The 13,695-nt window shown below is 55.3% G+C and overlaps 1 protein-coding gene across 1 annotated transcript; it reads left to right on the top strand.

Annotated features, from left to right (window-relative positions):
• The first annotated feature begins 881 nt into the window (after positions 1–881).
• On the top strand, positions 882–13,543 carry EZH1 (enhancer of zeste 1 polycomb repressive complex 2 subunit). Its single transcript, XM_058041918.1, has 20 exons — positions 882–934; positions 1,434–1,554; positions 1,889–2,017; positions 2,295–2,414; positions 2,918–3,038; positions 3,715–3,888; positions 4,739–4,841; positions 6,245–6,408; positions 7,162–7,253; positions 7,794–7,971; positions 8,370–8,566; positions 8,916–9,007; positions 9,532–9,572; positions 9,948–10,073; positions 10,565–10,743; positions 11,253–11,348; positions 11,698–11,779; positions 11,898–11,978; positions 12,108–12,192; positions 12,294–13,543. Exons 1-20 carry the CDS (start codon positions 924–926, stop codon positions 12,352–12,354), a joined length of 2,253 nt encoding a protein of 750 aa, XP_057897901.1. The 5' UTR covers positions 882–923; the 3' UTR covers positions 12,355–13,543.
• Positions 13,544–13,695: the final 152 nt, after the last annotated feature.

Here is a 13,695-nt window from a genome sequence, read left to right as displayed (position 1 = left end):
GCAGTCACCCTGCCGGAGCCCCGGGGCAGCCGGCACACGGGGCCCCCGCCGGGGCAGAGGCAGCTCCGTGCGCTCCCCAGCGCCGGGGCCCCCGGAGCAGGAAAGCGGCCGCCAGCAGCCGCTTCCTGCCCGGCGCCGCCACAGCCAGGGGTGGGGCCACAGGGACCCGGGACACCGGCACGGCTTGTCGGGGAGCGAGGCCATGCCGGGCACGGCTGTCCCGGGGCCCGGAGGGCGATGGAACCGGGCGGGAACGGCGCTGTCCCACCAACGCTTCCCGCGGGACCGGGCCGGTCCCGCAATAGGGGCCGGGAGGACCCAGACACACCGGGAATGGGAGGGCACGGCACCGAGCCGCTGCTTAACCCGTTCCCCGCAGCCGAGAGGGGTGTCCTCCAGGCTGGAACAGGTCCGCTCTGCCGGGGCAGGGCATGCACCCCGACCCACCGGCACCGGCACCGGCACCGGCACCGGCACCGGCGGCGCGGGGCGGGGCCTGGGGATGTGAGGGGCGGGCCTGGGATGAGGGGGGCGGGGCCTGTGGGTGAAGGGGCGGGTCCGGGGGGGTGTGAGGGGCGGGGCGGGGCCGGGGCTGGCGATGTGAGGGGCGGGGCCCGGGGCGGGCCGAGCCGAGGCGGGGTCTGGTGCCTGAGGCGGGCCCGGGGCGGGGTACGGGGCTGGGTCCGGTGCCTGAGGCGGGCCCGGGGCGGCATCCGGGGCCGGTTCCGGTGCCTGAGGCGGGCCCGGGGCGGGCCGAGCCGAGGCGGGGTCTGGTGCCTGAGGCGGGCCCGGGGCGGCATCCGGGGCTGGGTCCGGTGCCTGAGGCGGGCCCGGGGCGGGGTACGGGGCGGGCCGGGGGCGGAGGCCGGGGCGGGCCGGCGCGCGCGCAGTGTGCCGGGGGCGCGCGGCCTCCCCCTGTCGCCATGGCCGAGCAGTGAGTGCGGGCGGGGCCGGGGGGTCCCGGGGGTTCCCGGGGGTCGCGGGTGCCCGCGGTACCAGCCGGGCCCGGTGGGGCAGGGGCTGGCGGGGCTCGGGCCCGCTCCCCCGGCCCGGCCTCGGCTCGCTCCGGTTCTTGTTGGCGGAGCTGGGACGCGCCGGGGCCCGGCCGGAGCGGCACGCAGGGCGGCTGGAGCGGAGCCGCGGCTCCCCGGCGGTGTGAACCGGGGGAGGGCGGGGACCCTCCGGGGGCTCGGGGGACAGCGCGGGCGGTCCTGATCAGCGCCGCCCCTCGCTGCTGTCCCGGGCCTGTCCGTGCGTTTCAGCTGGGGGTGTTCCGCAGCCAGGAGCGCTGCGCAGCGACGGCGTTATTTGCTTGGTTTAAGTCTGTGATGTATAGAGTGTTTTCCCCATCCACAGGGACGTTTTTCTAGTATCACTTGTTTCGGGGTTGAGCTCGCCATTATTTAATGTTTATTCTTTCTGTGCTGTTACAGAAAAATGGAAATTACCACTCCTCCGACATCCAAGTGTATCATGTACTGGAAAAGGAAAGTCAAGTCTGAGTACATGCGTCTGCGGCAGCTCAAGAGGTTCCAGGCAAACATGGGAGCAAAGGTACAGCCACAGCAAGGACTGGGCTGGGATGCCCCAAAAAGAATTTATTTCAGCTCAGAGTGTCTGAGTGGTGCCAGAGGGTGTCAGCAAGGTGAATTGATAAGCTGTGTTTGACTTGGATCAGTGGAGATGCCACTTCTTGTGCTCTGTCTTGAGCTGTGTGGACAGCAGCTGTCACACACACACGAGGTCATTGAACAGGCATTGGTGTAACTGCAGCAGAAGAGCTCATTTCCAGTTAGTTTTTGCAGGATCTCCTTGCTGAACCCTTTCAGTGCTGTTGGAGTTCTCAATGGGTTTTCTTAAATTTTGAGACTCCTCTCTCTCCTTTCAGGCTCTCTTTGTGGCCAACTTTGCGAAGGTCCATGAGAAGACTCAGATCCTCAATGAAGACTGGAAGAAGCTTCGGGTGCAGCCAGTGCAGCTGATGAAGCCAGTCAGTGGGCACCCGTTCCTGAAACAGGTGTGCAGAGGAAAAGGGGCACCATCAGCAAGTGGGGACTGCAGCCAGGACTCTGCAGGGAGCTGTGGGGATATGGATGAGTTTTTGTCTGTGTTGCCCATGCCTCACACTTCTGCAATGCAGAAATGGATAAAAAGTACCCCCAAGGCTTTTTCCTGTGATGGAGTGCACAGAGTGCATGTGGGGCTTCTGTGTTTGTCCTGAATTCAGTTTTCCTCGGGCTGTGGCAGCCTCCCAGAGTGGTTCCTCACTGACCTTCTCTGTACTTGTATTCCAGTGCACTGTGGAGAGCATTTTCCCAGGATTTCCAAGCCAGACACTGTACATGAGGACCCTGAACACAGTGGCACTGGTGCCCATTATGTACTCCTGGTCCCCTCTTCAGCAGAATTTCATGGTATGTGTGAAGCATGGCGGGTCTCAGTGAGATCAGCATCTGATTGTTACACAGTTGGGAAGTGGCTCTTCATCCCACTTGTTTCAGGCAACATCTGTGTGAGAGATGATGGAAAGTGTTGCTTTAGTTGCTTGTTTTGTAGAATCCCAACCAGCCTGGAGTCCATACTACCTCACCAGGTAGTCTCCTTTGGATGTGGCTTCTTTACAGAGTCACCATTGTTTCACAGAATTCAAAGAGTAAATGTGGTTTTTTTTTTTGGGGGGGGGTTTTGTTTGTTTGTGTTTTTTCCTAATATTTTTATTTCCCTTTGTATTAAGAGTTTTATTTCTTAGTCAGATCTTTTTGTTTGTGACTGGGTTACAGTGGGATAGCACTGATGTGTCAGTGATGAGCCATCTGAAGCTTTGCTGTGTGTTGTTGGCAGGTCTGAGGGACCAGAGCACAGCCCCATTGGGGTCAGCAAACTCTGCTTTTCTGAGCTGTGTCTGATCTCTCTTCAGGTGGAGGATGAAACAGTTCTGTGCAATATCCCTTACATGGGCGACGAGGTGAAGGAAGAAGATGAAACTTTCATTGAAGAACTTATTAATAACTATGATGGCAAAGTTCATGGAGAGGAAGGTAACCTGGGAGCAGCCAGCTCTGTCCACTCCAGGCCAGGTTGGATTGGGGCTTGGAGCAGCCTGGCTTGTCCATGGCAAGGGTGGAACAAGATGAGCTTTAAAATCCCTTCCAACCCAAACCTTCCTATGGTTCTGTGGTTCAGTCTCTTGCAAATATCCAAGCAGTTCAGAAGTCAAAAGGTGGCAGCAGCAGCCAGCTTTTCTGTGGGAGCTCTCAGAGCAGGATAACAGGATGGTGCCTGCTGTTCTCCTTTGCAAGGGCACATTCCTGCCTTTGGGTAGCTCACTCCATTTTAATACCTGGAGTGCTCTGGAGCCAGTTCTGTTGTGTGCAGGGATTCACAGGCGTCCTCTGGGATGCTGAAAATGTGCTAGAGGGGGAGAAGCTCAGCAACCCTGTTCTGCTTGTTGCCTCAGGCAAGAGTTTAATCAATGAAAATCACTGCCTGCCCCATAATAAAACTGCCCAGCGGGGAGGAAGACAGGGAAAACTGGTGTGGCCTGTCCCCAGATTGCTGAAAATGATACACCACTACTGACTTTAGTGCTAAAATCCCACCTACCCCAAAAAAACTGAGAGGAGGGCTCTGGTGGGTAGCAGAGCATGTAGGCTTGTGGTTTGCTATGGCAAGAAATGAGAAAGATGGTGGCACTGCCACTTGTGTGTGTTTCAGAAATGATCTCAGGGTCAGTCCTCATCAGTGATGCTGTGTTCCTGGAGCTGGTGAATGCTCTGAATCAGTACTCGGACGAGGAAGAGGAAGGACACAACGATTCTGAGGTGAAGCAGGAGGATGGAAAAGAGGAGCTGCCAGTGACAAGGAAAAGAAAGAGAATTGCAGTGGAAGGTGGGTTTGCCCCAGAGAAATGAAGATTATGTTGGTCACATTTCTGTCCTGAGCACTGGGCACTGCTCTCCTGCCATCCCTGGGTTGTCAATGTGCCAAGAGCAGTTCCAGCTTGACAAGTTCTGTAGCAGAAGGGAAATGATTTGCTCTCACTGTCTGCTGTGGACAGGGGAAGAAATCACCATCGGAAAGTGTGGTGAGAAGTTATTTAATGAGTCATCTGGAAACTCACTTCCTATGAGATTAGCAGGGCTGGGTGTTTTCTGAGAGGCTGTGGGATGTTTTCAAGTGCTGGTCTGGCAAACACCTGTCAAAGAGGTGTGGGTGGATCTCTTTCTGTGGGAGGCAGGGAGATGGACATTTTCAAATCCCTTCCAGACCTGCTTTCCATGTATTAGTGTTCCTCTTCCCTCTCCTGTGCCACCTGGAGCTCTTGTTGCCTAAAGGAAGCTCTGGTTTGTGGGATTTTCATGTGTCCTCAATGACCTTTTGAATGCTGATGGGTAATTTTGTCTTTGTCCTTGATCTGTAGTGATATGGGCAGCACAAACACCAACACTTCTGTGGATATAGAAAAGCATTGTCTGCAAGTTCTGCCCTGGCAGAAATAAATAGTAATAGCACTTTAGAGAAGTTGGTGCTCCCAGCAGTACATTGTGCTGCACTGCAGGTGGCCTAGCACTGCTTTGAGAATACCTCAGCCTGGTGCAGATCACAAAGTTTATCTGCTGTGCATGGGATTACATTTTTGTCTTAAAACAATCCTGAGCATCTCTGGAATTGCTCTGTGCAGGGAGGAAAGACCCATCCACATCAGCTTGTCTGAAGAATTGTCTCCTCTTCTTTGCAGGTAACAAGAAGTGTTCAAAGAAGAGGTTCCCCAATGACATGATATTCACTGCTATTTCTTCCATGTTTCCTGAGTATGGCTTCCCAGAGGATATGAAAGAAAGGTAGAAAATCCCTGCACTGTTGTCTGTTCCTTTTCTTAGCAAGAGTTGCAATCTTTATTTCAGAGACCCAGCACTGTGGGCTGGCTGTGCCACAAAGCTCAGTGCCTGCAGGCTCTGTGAGCAGAGTGTGTTTTGAGTGTTACAAAACTTGAGGTACCTTCTCAGGACCTTCTGCTGGTCAGAGTGACCCCCAGATGTGTTAGAAAGTCTCTTTTCCCAGCCTGGCAGTCAAAGAAGGAGTCAGAACTCTTCTATTCTCTTTCTCAAGGTTGTTTATTGTTTCTTATTTATAAAATTCTTTCTCTTAACTTGCCGAGGTCCATTCAGAGGTCAGACAGAGGCACACTGGTGTTATCTTTTTATATTAAAAAGTACATGTACATTATTTACCATAACTTCCCAATACCTATCACCATGTTAGACAGTGAGCTTCTACTCTAAACCAATCCAAAAGTGCCAACATCACAGCAGAAGATAGAGGCCAAGAAGGAGAAAGGCTGGACGTGCCCAGATTCCTCCATCTTGCCCCCTGAACCCCCATTCTAAAAACCCCAAAAAATCTATTTTTCACCCCGTGACAAACTAATTATTATTCTCCTTAGACTTTCATGGCTTGCAGATCCTCATATAAGATTGGTAATTTTTTCCATGGGTCATAATCAAAGTCACAGGTGTTTTGAGCTCTGTGCCAAGGTCTCTGAGCCCCCTGGCAGGGGTTTGGGCAATCCAGGACAGCCAGAGGGATGTCCTGAATTCTGACAGTACCTGGGCCAGAGCCTGATGATGCTATAAAGCTGTCCCAAACGGGGAAAGCACATCCCTGGGTGTGTTGAGGAAGATGAAACAGGAAAGCCTTATAAATATGATTGCCTGGCAAAAGATTTTGAGAATATAGAAACTATCAGTGAGATTGAAATGAAAGCAAGCTTTGAGATCCCTTAGTTACTGAACAACTGGAAAACAATGGTATGGTCTGCTGAAGGTCCAAGGGTCAGAGCAGACCCTACAGCTTGGCAGAAGGGGCCCAAAGAGGAGTTTTTAGGGTTTAAAATGTAACACAGTATGGTGATGCAATGATTCTTATAGGCTGTATGTAAATGCTATAGGATTTGTATGTTGGACTAGATTGGTTAGTGAGAATTAGAATATTCAACACAGAAGAAGATTTATTGTATTGTAACAGGAACATCGCTCTCTTACCCTTTTACTCTCTCACCCTCTCATCCTCTCTCCCCCTCTCTTCTCTCAGCCTGCTCTGAGCTGTGTTTGGCAGCTCCCAGCAGGGCCCTGCACTTGACCCTTTGCAATAAACCCCAAATTCCTGACCTGGCTGCAGAGATCTCTCCTCTCCGTCCATCCTGACCATCCTACCCCCGTCACTCCTACATTTTGTTTGTCCCCAGGTACCGGGAGCTCACCGAGGTGTCCGACCCCAACGTGCTGCCCCCACAGTGCACCCCCAACATCGACGGGCCGTGCGCCAAGTCGGTGCAGCGGGAGCAGTCCCTGCACTCCTTCCACACCCTCTTCTGCCGCCGCTGCTTCAAGTACGACTGCTTTCTGCATCGTAAGTGCCGCCTCAGCCGGACGCTTCCCTAGAGCCCTTTCTCCTCAGTTTTCCTCTGCACGCCTTGCTTAGTCCGTGCTGGAGTCTCTGGAGGGTGGTGCCTCGTGAGTTTGCAGTGGGGCCTTGGGAGCTGACAGAAGCCTTTGGCACGGACGGCTGCGCTCTGGGCTCCGCGGACGGCAGACCGACGCGCGTGGCCGTCCCCTCTCCGCGCTCCGCACGCCGCCTCCGAGCTCCCGGCAGTTTGTGCGCTAGTCCTGCCACCACCAGACTTTGCTCTTGCTTTGCAGAAGCTCCTCAGTGAAAGGCATGAAATGTTTCACTGCCAAAGTCTGGACGTGCCCCCCTGTGTTTTGTTGCCTCCCTGGAACTTACAGCTTCGTCTTAGTCATGTTCCTGCGGTTGGTCCTGCCAAAGCCTTTTGGATGCTGATTAGCTGCTGGAGCTGCTGTTCTCCAGGTCTTAAGGGCTTCTTTGGGAAGTCACAGGACTTTCTCCAGTGAATTATTTATTAAAAGATATAATATTAATATGACGTGGTCTTTTTGTTTCAGTGTGAAAGCTGGTCCTTCTCCTTTGGCCTCTCCTTCCCAAGCTGCCTGGTCCCCACTGTGGGTTGGAGCAGGGTTACCCTGTGGGTCTGGTCACCTCAGGCCCCACCTCTGCCACACAGACTCCTGCTTCCTGTCCCTTGCAGAGTGGGGGGAGACTCTTGGAGAATGCTAACCGTAAAGATAACTGTTACTTTTTCAGCTTTTCATGCTACTCCTAATGTGTACAAACGAAAGAATAGAGAGACCAAGATTGAGCCAGACCCTTGCGGCGCAGACTGTTTCCTGTGGCTGGTATGTTTCTCTGTCACCTTAGAAACCATGAGAGAAGTGCCCTGGCCAGCTGTGCTCTGCAGAGCTCTGTGGATCTTTTGCACAACTTGGATGATTTTTTCAGAATTAGTTCGGGTCCTAGTTGGACTCAGAGGAGCGTGACTGCAAATGCAGACCTTACCAGATGCATATTATAGCAGATCTCCAATAAAGATTAATTGCAGAGCTGGCAGATGGGAAATTGTATGACAGATGATTTCTCTGGACTCAATGCAGTGTCAGAGAAATTAAGCCCGTGCTAAAAGGACCAGAGCAAGAAGTCAGGAGGATCCAGAGGAGTGGGCTGGGAGTTCAGGGCCAGGGAGCAATGCCAAAGAGAACAGAGTGGGAACATGCAACGCAAGCAGCTGGTTTGGCACTTGCTGAAGGGACCACACGTGGCCAGCCTCTTCTACCTGCTCTTGGTGGTGGCAGGACAGGGCTTGTCCCAGGGCCTGTGGAGAAGCCTTCCTGCATTCCCTGGTCATCTGCCACCTGTCTTGTCTTCTGCTCTGCTTGCAGGAAGGAGCCAAGGAGTTCGCTGCCCTGCACAACCCCCGCTCCAAGTGCTCCGGGCGTCGCCGGCGGCGGCACCACGCGGTGGGCGCGTCCTGCTCCAGCACCGCCCCGGCTGTCACCGAGACCAGGGAGGGCGACAGCGACCGCGACACGGGCAACGAGTGGGCCTCCAGCTCCTCGGGTATGGTCCTGAGACACCCCTCTCCTCTCGGTGAGGGCAGGCAGCTCCTCCCAGCTGCAGTTCTCCCAGGCTCCCCTCTGCTTCCTGCACAGCTGGAGAATTTGGACTTAGCAGTCAGTGTTCCCAGCAAACATGAGAGACACCAGCCCTGCCCTTGCTGCTGTGGGATTCACTGCCCTTTCCCAGGAAGGAGGAATGTTGCCAGGAAAAGCAAGAGCTTTGCTGGGCCATGCAAAGCCCAGAGCGAGCCCGTGGCTCCTGAGCACTGTGCCTGGCCTTAGGCAGGAGTGTGAGGCTGGGAGTGCAGTGCAGGGTTGCAGGGCACTAGGGGGTGACCACTGCCCCCCAAACCACGATGGCCAGGCTGTGTTTGGCTTACCATGTGCCTTTCCTGCCAGAGGCCAACTCCCGCTGCCAAACCCCCACAAAGCAGAAGCTGAGCCCGGCCTCCTCCCAGCTGTTTGCGGTGGAGACGCCGCAGGAGCCCGTGGAGTGGACAGGAGCTGAGGAGTCTCTCTTCCGTGTCTTCCATGGCACCTACTTCAACAACTTCTGCTCGATTGCCAGGCTGCTGGGGACAAAGACCTGCAAGCAGGTGGGTGCCCAGAGCAGGCAAGAGAGGGGCCAGAGCCACTGCCTGTTGGTTTTATTTCTCTGCCACAAAGCTCCCCACAGGAAGGTGCCACATCAACGCTTTTGGAGCTCAGGGTGTTACTGTGCAGCAGTGCTGCTGTTGGCAGAGTGAGCCCTGTGTGCTGGCTTTGTGGGTTCCCTCCCAGGTGTGCAGGCAGGAGGAGGCAGTGTGCCATAGGCAGGAAAATGGGGCAGAGCTGCTGCTCTCTGGGCCCAGGCCTGGGAGCCTTGCTGTGCTTACTCACACTCTCCTTATGCTTTTGATAAAACAACTTGAGTGCACTGAACTTTTTGCTTATGTTCTTGGGTAGGTCTTTCAGTTTGCAGTGAAGGAATCGCTTATAACGAAACTGCCAACAAACGAGTTAATGAATCCATCCCAGAAGAAGAAAAGGAAGCACAGGCAAGTGTTGGACAAGCTTGTTTTGTTCTTAAAATGCAACCAGATCCTCTGCTTTTTGTGCCAACGCATTCCCGGTAATCCCCATCTGGCTCCCATCTGTGAGCACGTCCTGCTGTCACATGGGGCTGCTGCTGCTGGGTGCTGGCCTGGCCCAGCTCCAGGGCTGCTGCTCTGCCTGGGGGCTCAGGGGCCCTGCAGCTCCTGGCTTAGCCTGAGGGGAGGGTAGGGCAGCACAGGCTGCTGGTCCTGGTGCCACTTCCCTAAGAGCAGCCTCAGCTCCCTTGTAACCCACTTTGTGTGTTGATCTCAGTGTGTCCAATATTATTCTGGCTCTGGTGTTTGGCTTAAAGAGCTGCTGCAGCTGCATCACTCTCATCTCTCTCCACTTTATGGTGGCTGCTGATCATTAATGCATGAATCTGCCAAGCCCATCTCTGCTGTGCTGGCTGCTGGTGCTGAGCAGCTCTGGCTGCCTCTCCCTGAGGGCTTACACATCCTCTCAACCTTCTGTGCTCCTTTTGCAGGCTGTGGGCTGCACACTGCAGGAAGATCCAGCTGAAGAAAGGTAGAGTTGGCTGTGGCTGTATCATGGGAGGTTTGCAAGGGTTGAGTTCTCCAGTGGGGTGGCCGTGCCCTGTTCACCACCCCAGCAGGTCCAGCAGCATGGAGGGAGTGACTACCCCTGGGGTGCCATCCCAGTGCTCACTGAGGCTGCGTGTGCAGCAGGATTTGCTGCAGCCTGAGGGCAGTGTGCAGCCATGCTGTGGTCACTGGGCACAGCCATGTGTGTGTCTGTGGGAGCTGGGTGCTGCCAGGCTCCCTGCCCTGCAGGCAGATGGGCAGCTTGCACCTTCTTGGCTCCAGTGCCCTGCACTTGCTGCTTTGAACAGGTTCCTGCAACATTCAGCTTCCAATCTTGGCATTTCTCTTCTTGTTCTAGATAATTCACCAACCCAGGTGTACAACTACCAGCCCTGTGACCACCCTGAGCATCCTTGTGACAGCTCCTGCCCTTGCATCATGACTCAGAATTTCTGTGAGAAGTTCTGCCAGTGCAACCCTGACTGTAAGAAGAGGTCAAGGACTATTGGGCAGGAAAGCAGCCAGCTCTCCTGGCACAGAGCACAGGGAGGGTGCAGAGCTGGGGCTTGCTGGGTGCCTGCTTTATTCCTGCACTTGCTGCTCTGTCCATCCACAGCAGTTCTGTTAGCTAAGGCCCAAAAGGAGATGGTTCTGTGCTGTTCATATCTGCACTATGCAGTGTTGGCAGCTGAGACTCTCCTGTTAGTGCTCATCCGTGTGTCAGTGTCCTGTGGGTGCTCTGCTGGTCCCCTGTGATCAGGATGTGCCTCCAGCAGTGAGGCTGGGCATTGGGTCACTGCTCTGCCATGTTTGTTCATCCTATCTGGGCTTCCATTCCCAGCTCTGCAGTGGAGAAAACAGCCAGACTTTCTTCTGTCCCTGCTCAAGATCTGCCTGGGGAGGAGCAGCTGGGGCACAGACCCTCTGTTCTGTGGCAAAGCTGACAGTGCAAACCCTCTGTGTGTGTTGCTGCAGGTCAGAACCGCTTCCCAGGCTGCCGCTGCAAGACCCAGTGCAACACCAAGCAGTGCCCCTGCTACCTGGCTGTGAGGGAGTGTGACCCTGACCTCTGCCTCACCTGTGGGGCCTCAGAGCACTGGGACTGCAAGGTGGTCTCCTGCAAGAACTGCAGCATCCAGCGAGGCCTCAAAAAGGTACTGACAGCAGTGGGCTGCCTCAGGGCAGAGCTGACACACAGCTGCTGCTGCTGCTGTGTGTGGAGGGGGAGCAGCTTCCCTGAAGATGCCAGAGTCTGGAAATGAAGCTGCTCTGCCCTGGGCCTCTGCTGCTCTTACCCTGGAGTAGGGATTGTAGGTGTGAAAATCAGGAGGGATGGTGGATGTCAAAATCGGGAGATGGGAGTTACATGAGGAATGGTGAGAGCAAGAGAATGTATAAAGTGGCTCTAGAGGAAGATTTAGTCTTGAATTCTGTTGGTCAGAGCAAGGAATTGAGCATTTTAAAAAAAGGGAAATTCAGAGAAAGTTGCAAATTAGTGTGTGTCAGGTCCTGTGCAGCTCCACGTAATGGTGTAAGTCTGTAGGGAGCTGTGTCACAACAAGGGCATGCTGGATGGACACTGGCTCCCTGCTGCCCCCATGACCTGTGTGCTGTGAGGTGCTGTACCTGCCAGCTCTCCCCATTTCCTTTCATTTGGTTCCAGCATTTGTTGCTGGCCCCATCAGACGTGGCTGGCTGGGGGACGTTCATCAAGGAGGCAGTGCAGAAGAACGAGTTCATCTCCGAGTACTGCGGGGAGGTCAGTGCTGTGCTGGGGCTGCTGGCCAGGCACACGGGGGCTGTGTGTGGTGGGAGAGCTTCCTCTGGCTGTGGGGTCAGCTGCCTTCTCTGGTTCAGCTGTGCCCATGGGCTCTGAGCAGGTCTGGAGATGGAGCCCTGTGCTGTCTGGGGACACCTCTCAGTACCTCTGGCCTCCGCTGTGGAGGAGTGTGCTGTGTGTGTGCTGCTGCCTGAGAGCTCTGCTCTGGCCCTGCCCCATCCCTGGGAGCCCTGGTGGGAGGGAGAGCAGGAGGGTGTTTCCAGGGGCAGCCCTGGAACCTGGCTCAGCCCTCAGCTGCCGTGTCTCTCAAGGTGATCTCCCTCTACAGCTCATTTCACAGGATGAGGCTGACAGGCGAGGAAAGGTCTACGACAAGTACATGTCCAGCTTCCTCTTCAACCTCAACAATGGTAACTTCCTGAGGTTTCCAGGGGTGGAGAGGCCAGGTGGGCATGCTCAGCCAACCTCTTGCCTGGGTGACAGGCCTGGCCTTACACCATGGTTTCCTTCTCTTTTTTCTTTTTATAGATTTTGTTGTTGACGCTACTCGCAAAGGAAATAAAATCCGCTTTGCCAACCACTCGGTGAACCCCAACTGCTATGCGAAAGGTGAGGTCCCCCTGCCCAGCCAGGCCAGGCAGGACATGGTGTGTGAGAGCTCCAGCCCAAGCTGGGGCTGCACATCTCTGATGTTGCATCCCTGATGTTGCATCTCTGATGTTGCATCTCTGGTTGCAGTCGTGATGGTGAACGGAGACCACCGCATTGGCATCTTCGCCAAGAGAGCCATCCAGGCAGGAGAGGAGCTTTTCTTTGACTACAGGTACCTTGGCCAGCACCAAACTTGGCCTGCAGGGTTGATCCCAACCTCTGTGCAGGTTTCTGGGGGCAGCATTGCTGCAGCCATGCCTTCCTGTCCCGTAGGTACAGCCAGGCAGATGCCCTGAAGTATGTTGGCATAGAGAGGGAGACGGACATCATCTAAGCTCCGGGGTGGTTCTGGCACACCTTGCTGCTGCACCTTGTAAGCAATGCCATGTTTGCTTCACGCTGACATGACTGCTGCTGTTCCTGCTGCTGTGTGTGTCACAAGTGCTACTTTCCATCCAGACACCAGAGAGACTCGGGGCAGGAGTGTAAGCAGCCCCTGGGCCATGGCTGTCCCAGGGTGAGATCCCCTCTGCCCCAGCTGGCTGGGAAATGGGGACTGCCCAGCTGTGGCTGGAGTGGCACCAAGGGATGCCTGGGGATGGGAGAGCAGCACTATGCAATATGATACTTTGAGTAGGGGTGCCACTGAGCTGGGTAGAGGATAGTGTTACAATCCCTGCCTGTCGTGACCCAAGGGGGGATTCTCAGAAACCTTCCTTGGGCTTTGTGACCCCCTGGCCCTGGGGATAAAGGGGAAATATTCTCTGGCAGCGTGAGGTTTGGCCTTGCACTCCATGCAAAAAGGAAAGAAAAAAGCACTTTAAACTAACCCTCAACTGGTGGCTGGGCCCTGTATTTTGGGGTGGAGGGACTGCAGGTATCCCAGGTGTCCTGCACCTGTCAGCACCTTTGCTGGGATGTTGCTCCAGGGCTGGGAAAGGGCAGGCTGGATGGGGCTGGGGTGGCCTGAAGGTTGGGGCTGTCCCCTGAGAGGCACATACACCACCAGCCTCCTGCCTGGCCTGGTGCTGGGTGCTGGGCTGTGCTCCCCATGTCCAGGGCTGGGTTCCCAGGATGACACGGGGAGCCTGACTGAGCCCTGACCTGGCTCCAGGGCCCCAGCCCACTTCCAGCTGTTTATTCCAGGAACACACAGAGGTGCTGGGTTTGCCTGGGAGCCAAGCCCTCCCTGGCCCAGCCCTCACCATACTTTCCCAGTCCCCTGCCACGGCAGGCCAGGCTGTCTGTCTGTCCTTCCTGTTATCCCCTGGAGCATGGAGGTGTTTAGGTGTGTCTGGAGCAGTGCTTGTATCCCAGCACCTTCCTGAGCCTTGCTCCCTGCCACCTCCATCCAGCCAGCTCCTGCCAGCCCTGCTCTTGCCTAAGCGTCTTCTGCCACTTTGGCCATATCTGCACTATGCCAGGCTTGTGTCTGTGGTTTGTTGACGGTGAATAATGGTAATAATAATGCACTTTAAATAACATGGCTTGTAGCCTTTGTCATAATAAAGTGGTAGCAAAGACCCTCCCCTGCTCCTGGCCTCTGTTACCCTGGGCACCAGATTGTCCCCACACTGTCCCCAGCCTGCTGGGCTCTGCCCAGCTGTCCCCAACGTGGCTCCCAGGGTCCAGGGGGGACAGAGTGACCCGGTGCTGCCAGCTGCCTGAATCACAC

The sequence above is a fragment of the Melospiza georgiana genome, chromosome 28, assembly GCF_028018845.1.
Source record: "Melospiza georgiana isolate bMelGeo1 chromosome 28, bMelGeo1.pri, whole genome shotgun sequence".
NCBI classification, from domain to species: domain Eukaryota; kingdom Metazoa; phylum Chordata; class Aves; order Passeriformes; family Passerellidae; genus Melospiza; species Melospiza georgiana.
The sequence above is the reverse complement of the archived record's forward strand: the minus strand, read 5'-3'. Positions and strand labels throughout refer to the sequence as shown.

Coding starts and splice junctions, on each gene's coding strand:
- EZH1 (XM_058041918.1), top strand. Junction 1,555..1,888: donor AGGCAAACATGGGAGCAAAG/GTACAGCCACAG, acceptor CTCTCCTTTCAG/GCTCTCTTTGTGGCCAACTT. Junction 4,842..6,244: donor CCAGAGGATATGAAAGAAAG/GTAGAAAATCCC, acceptor GTTTGTCCCCAG/GTACCGGGAGCTCACCGAGG.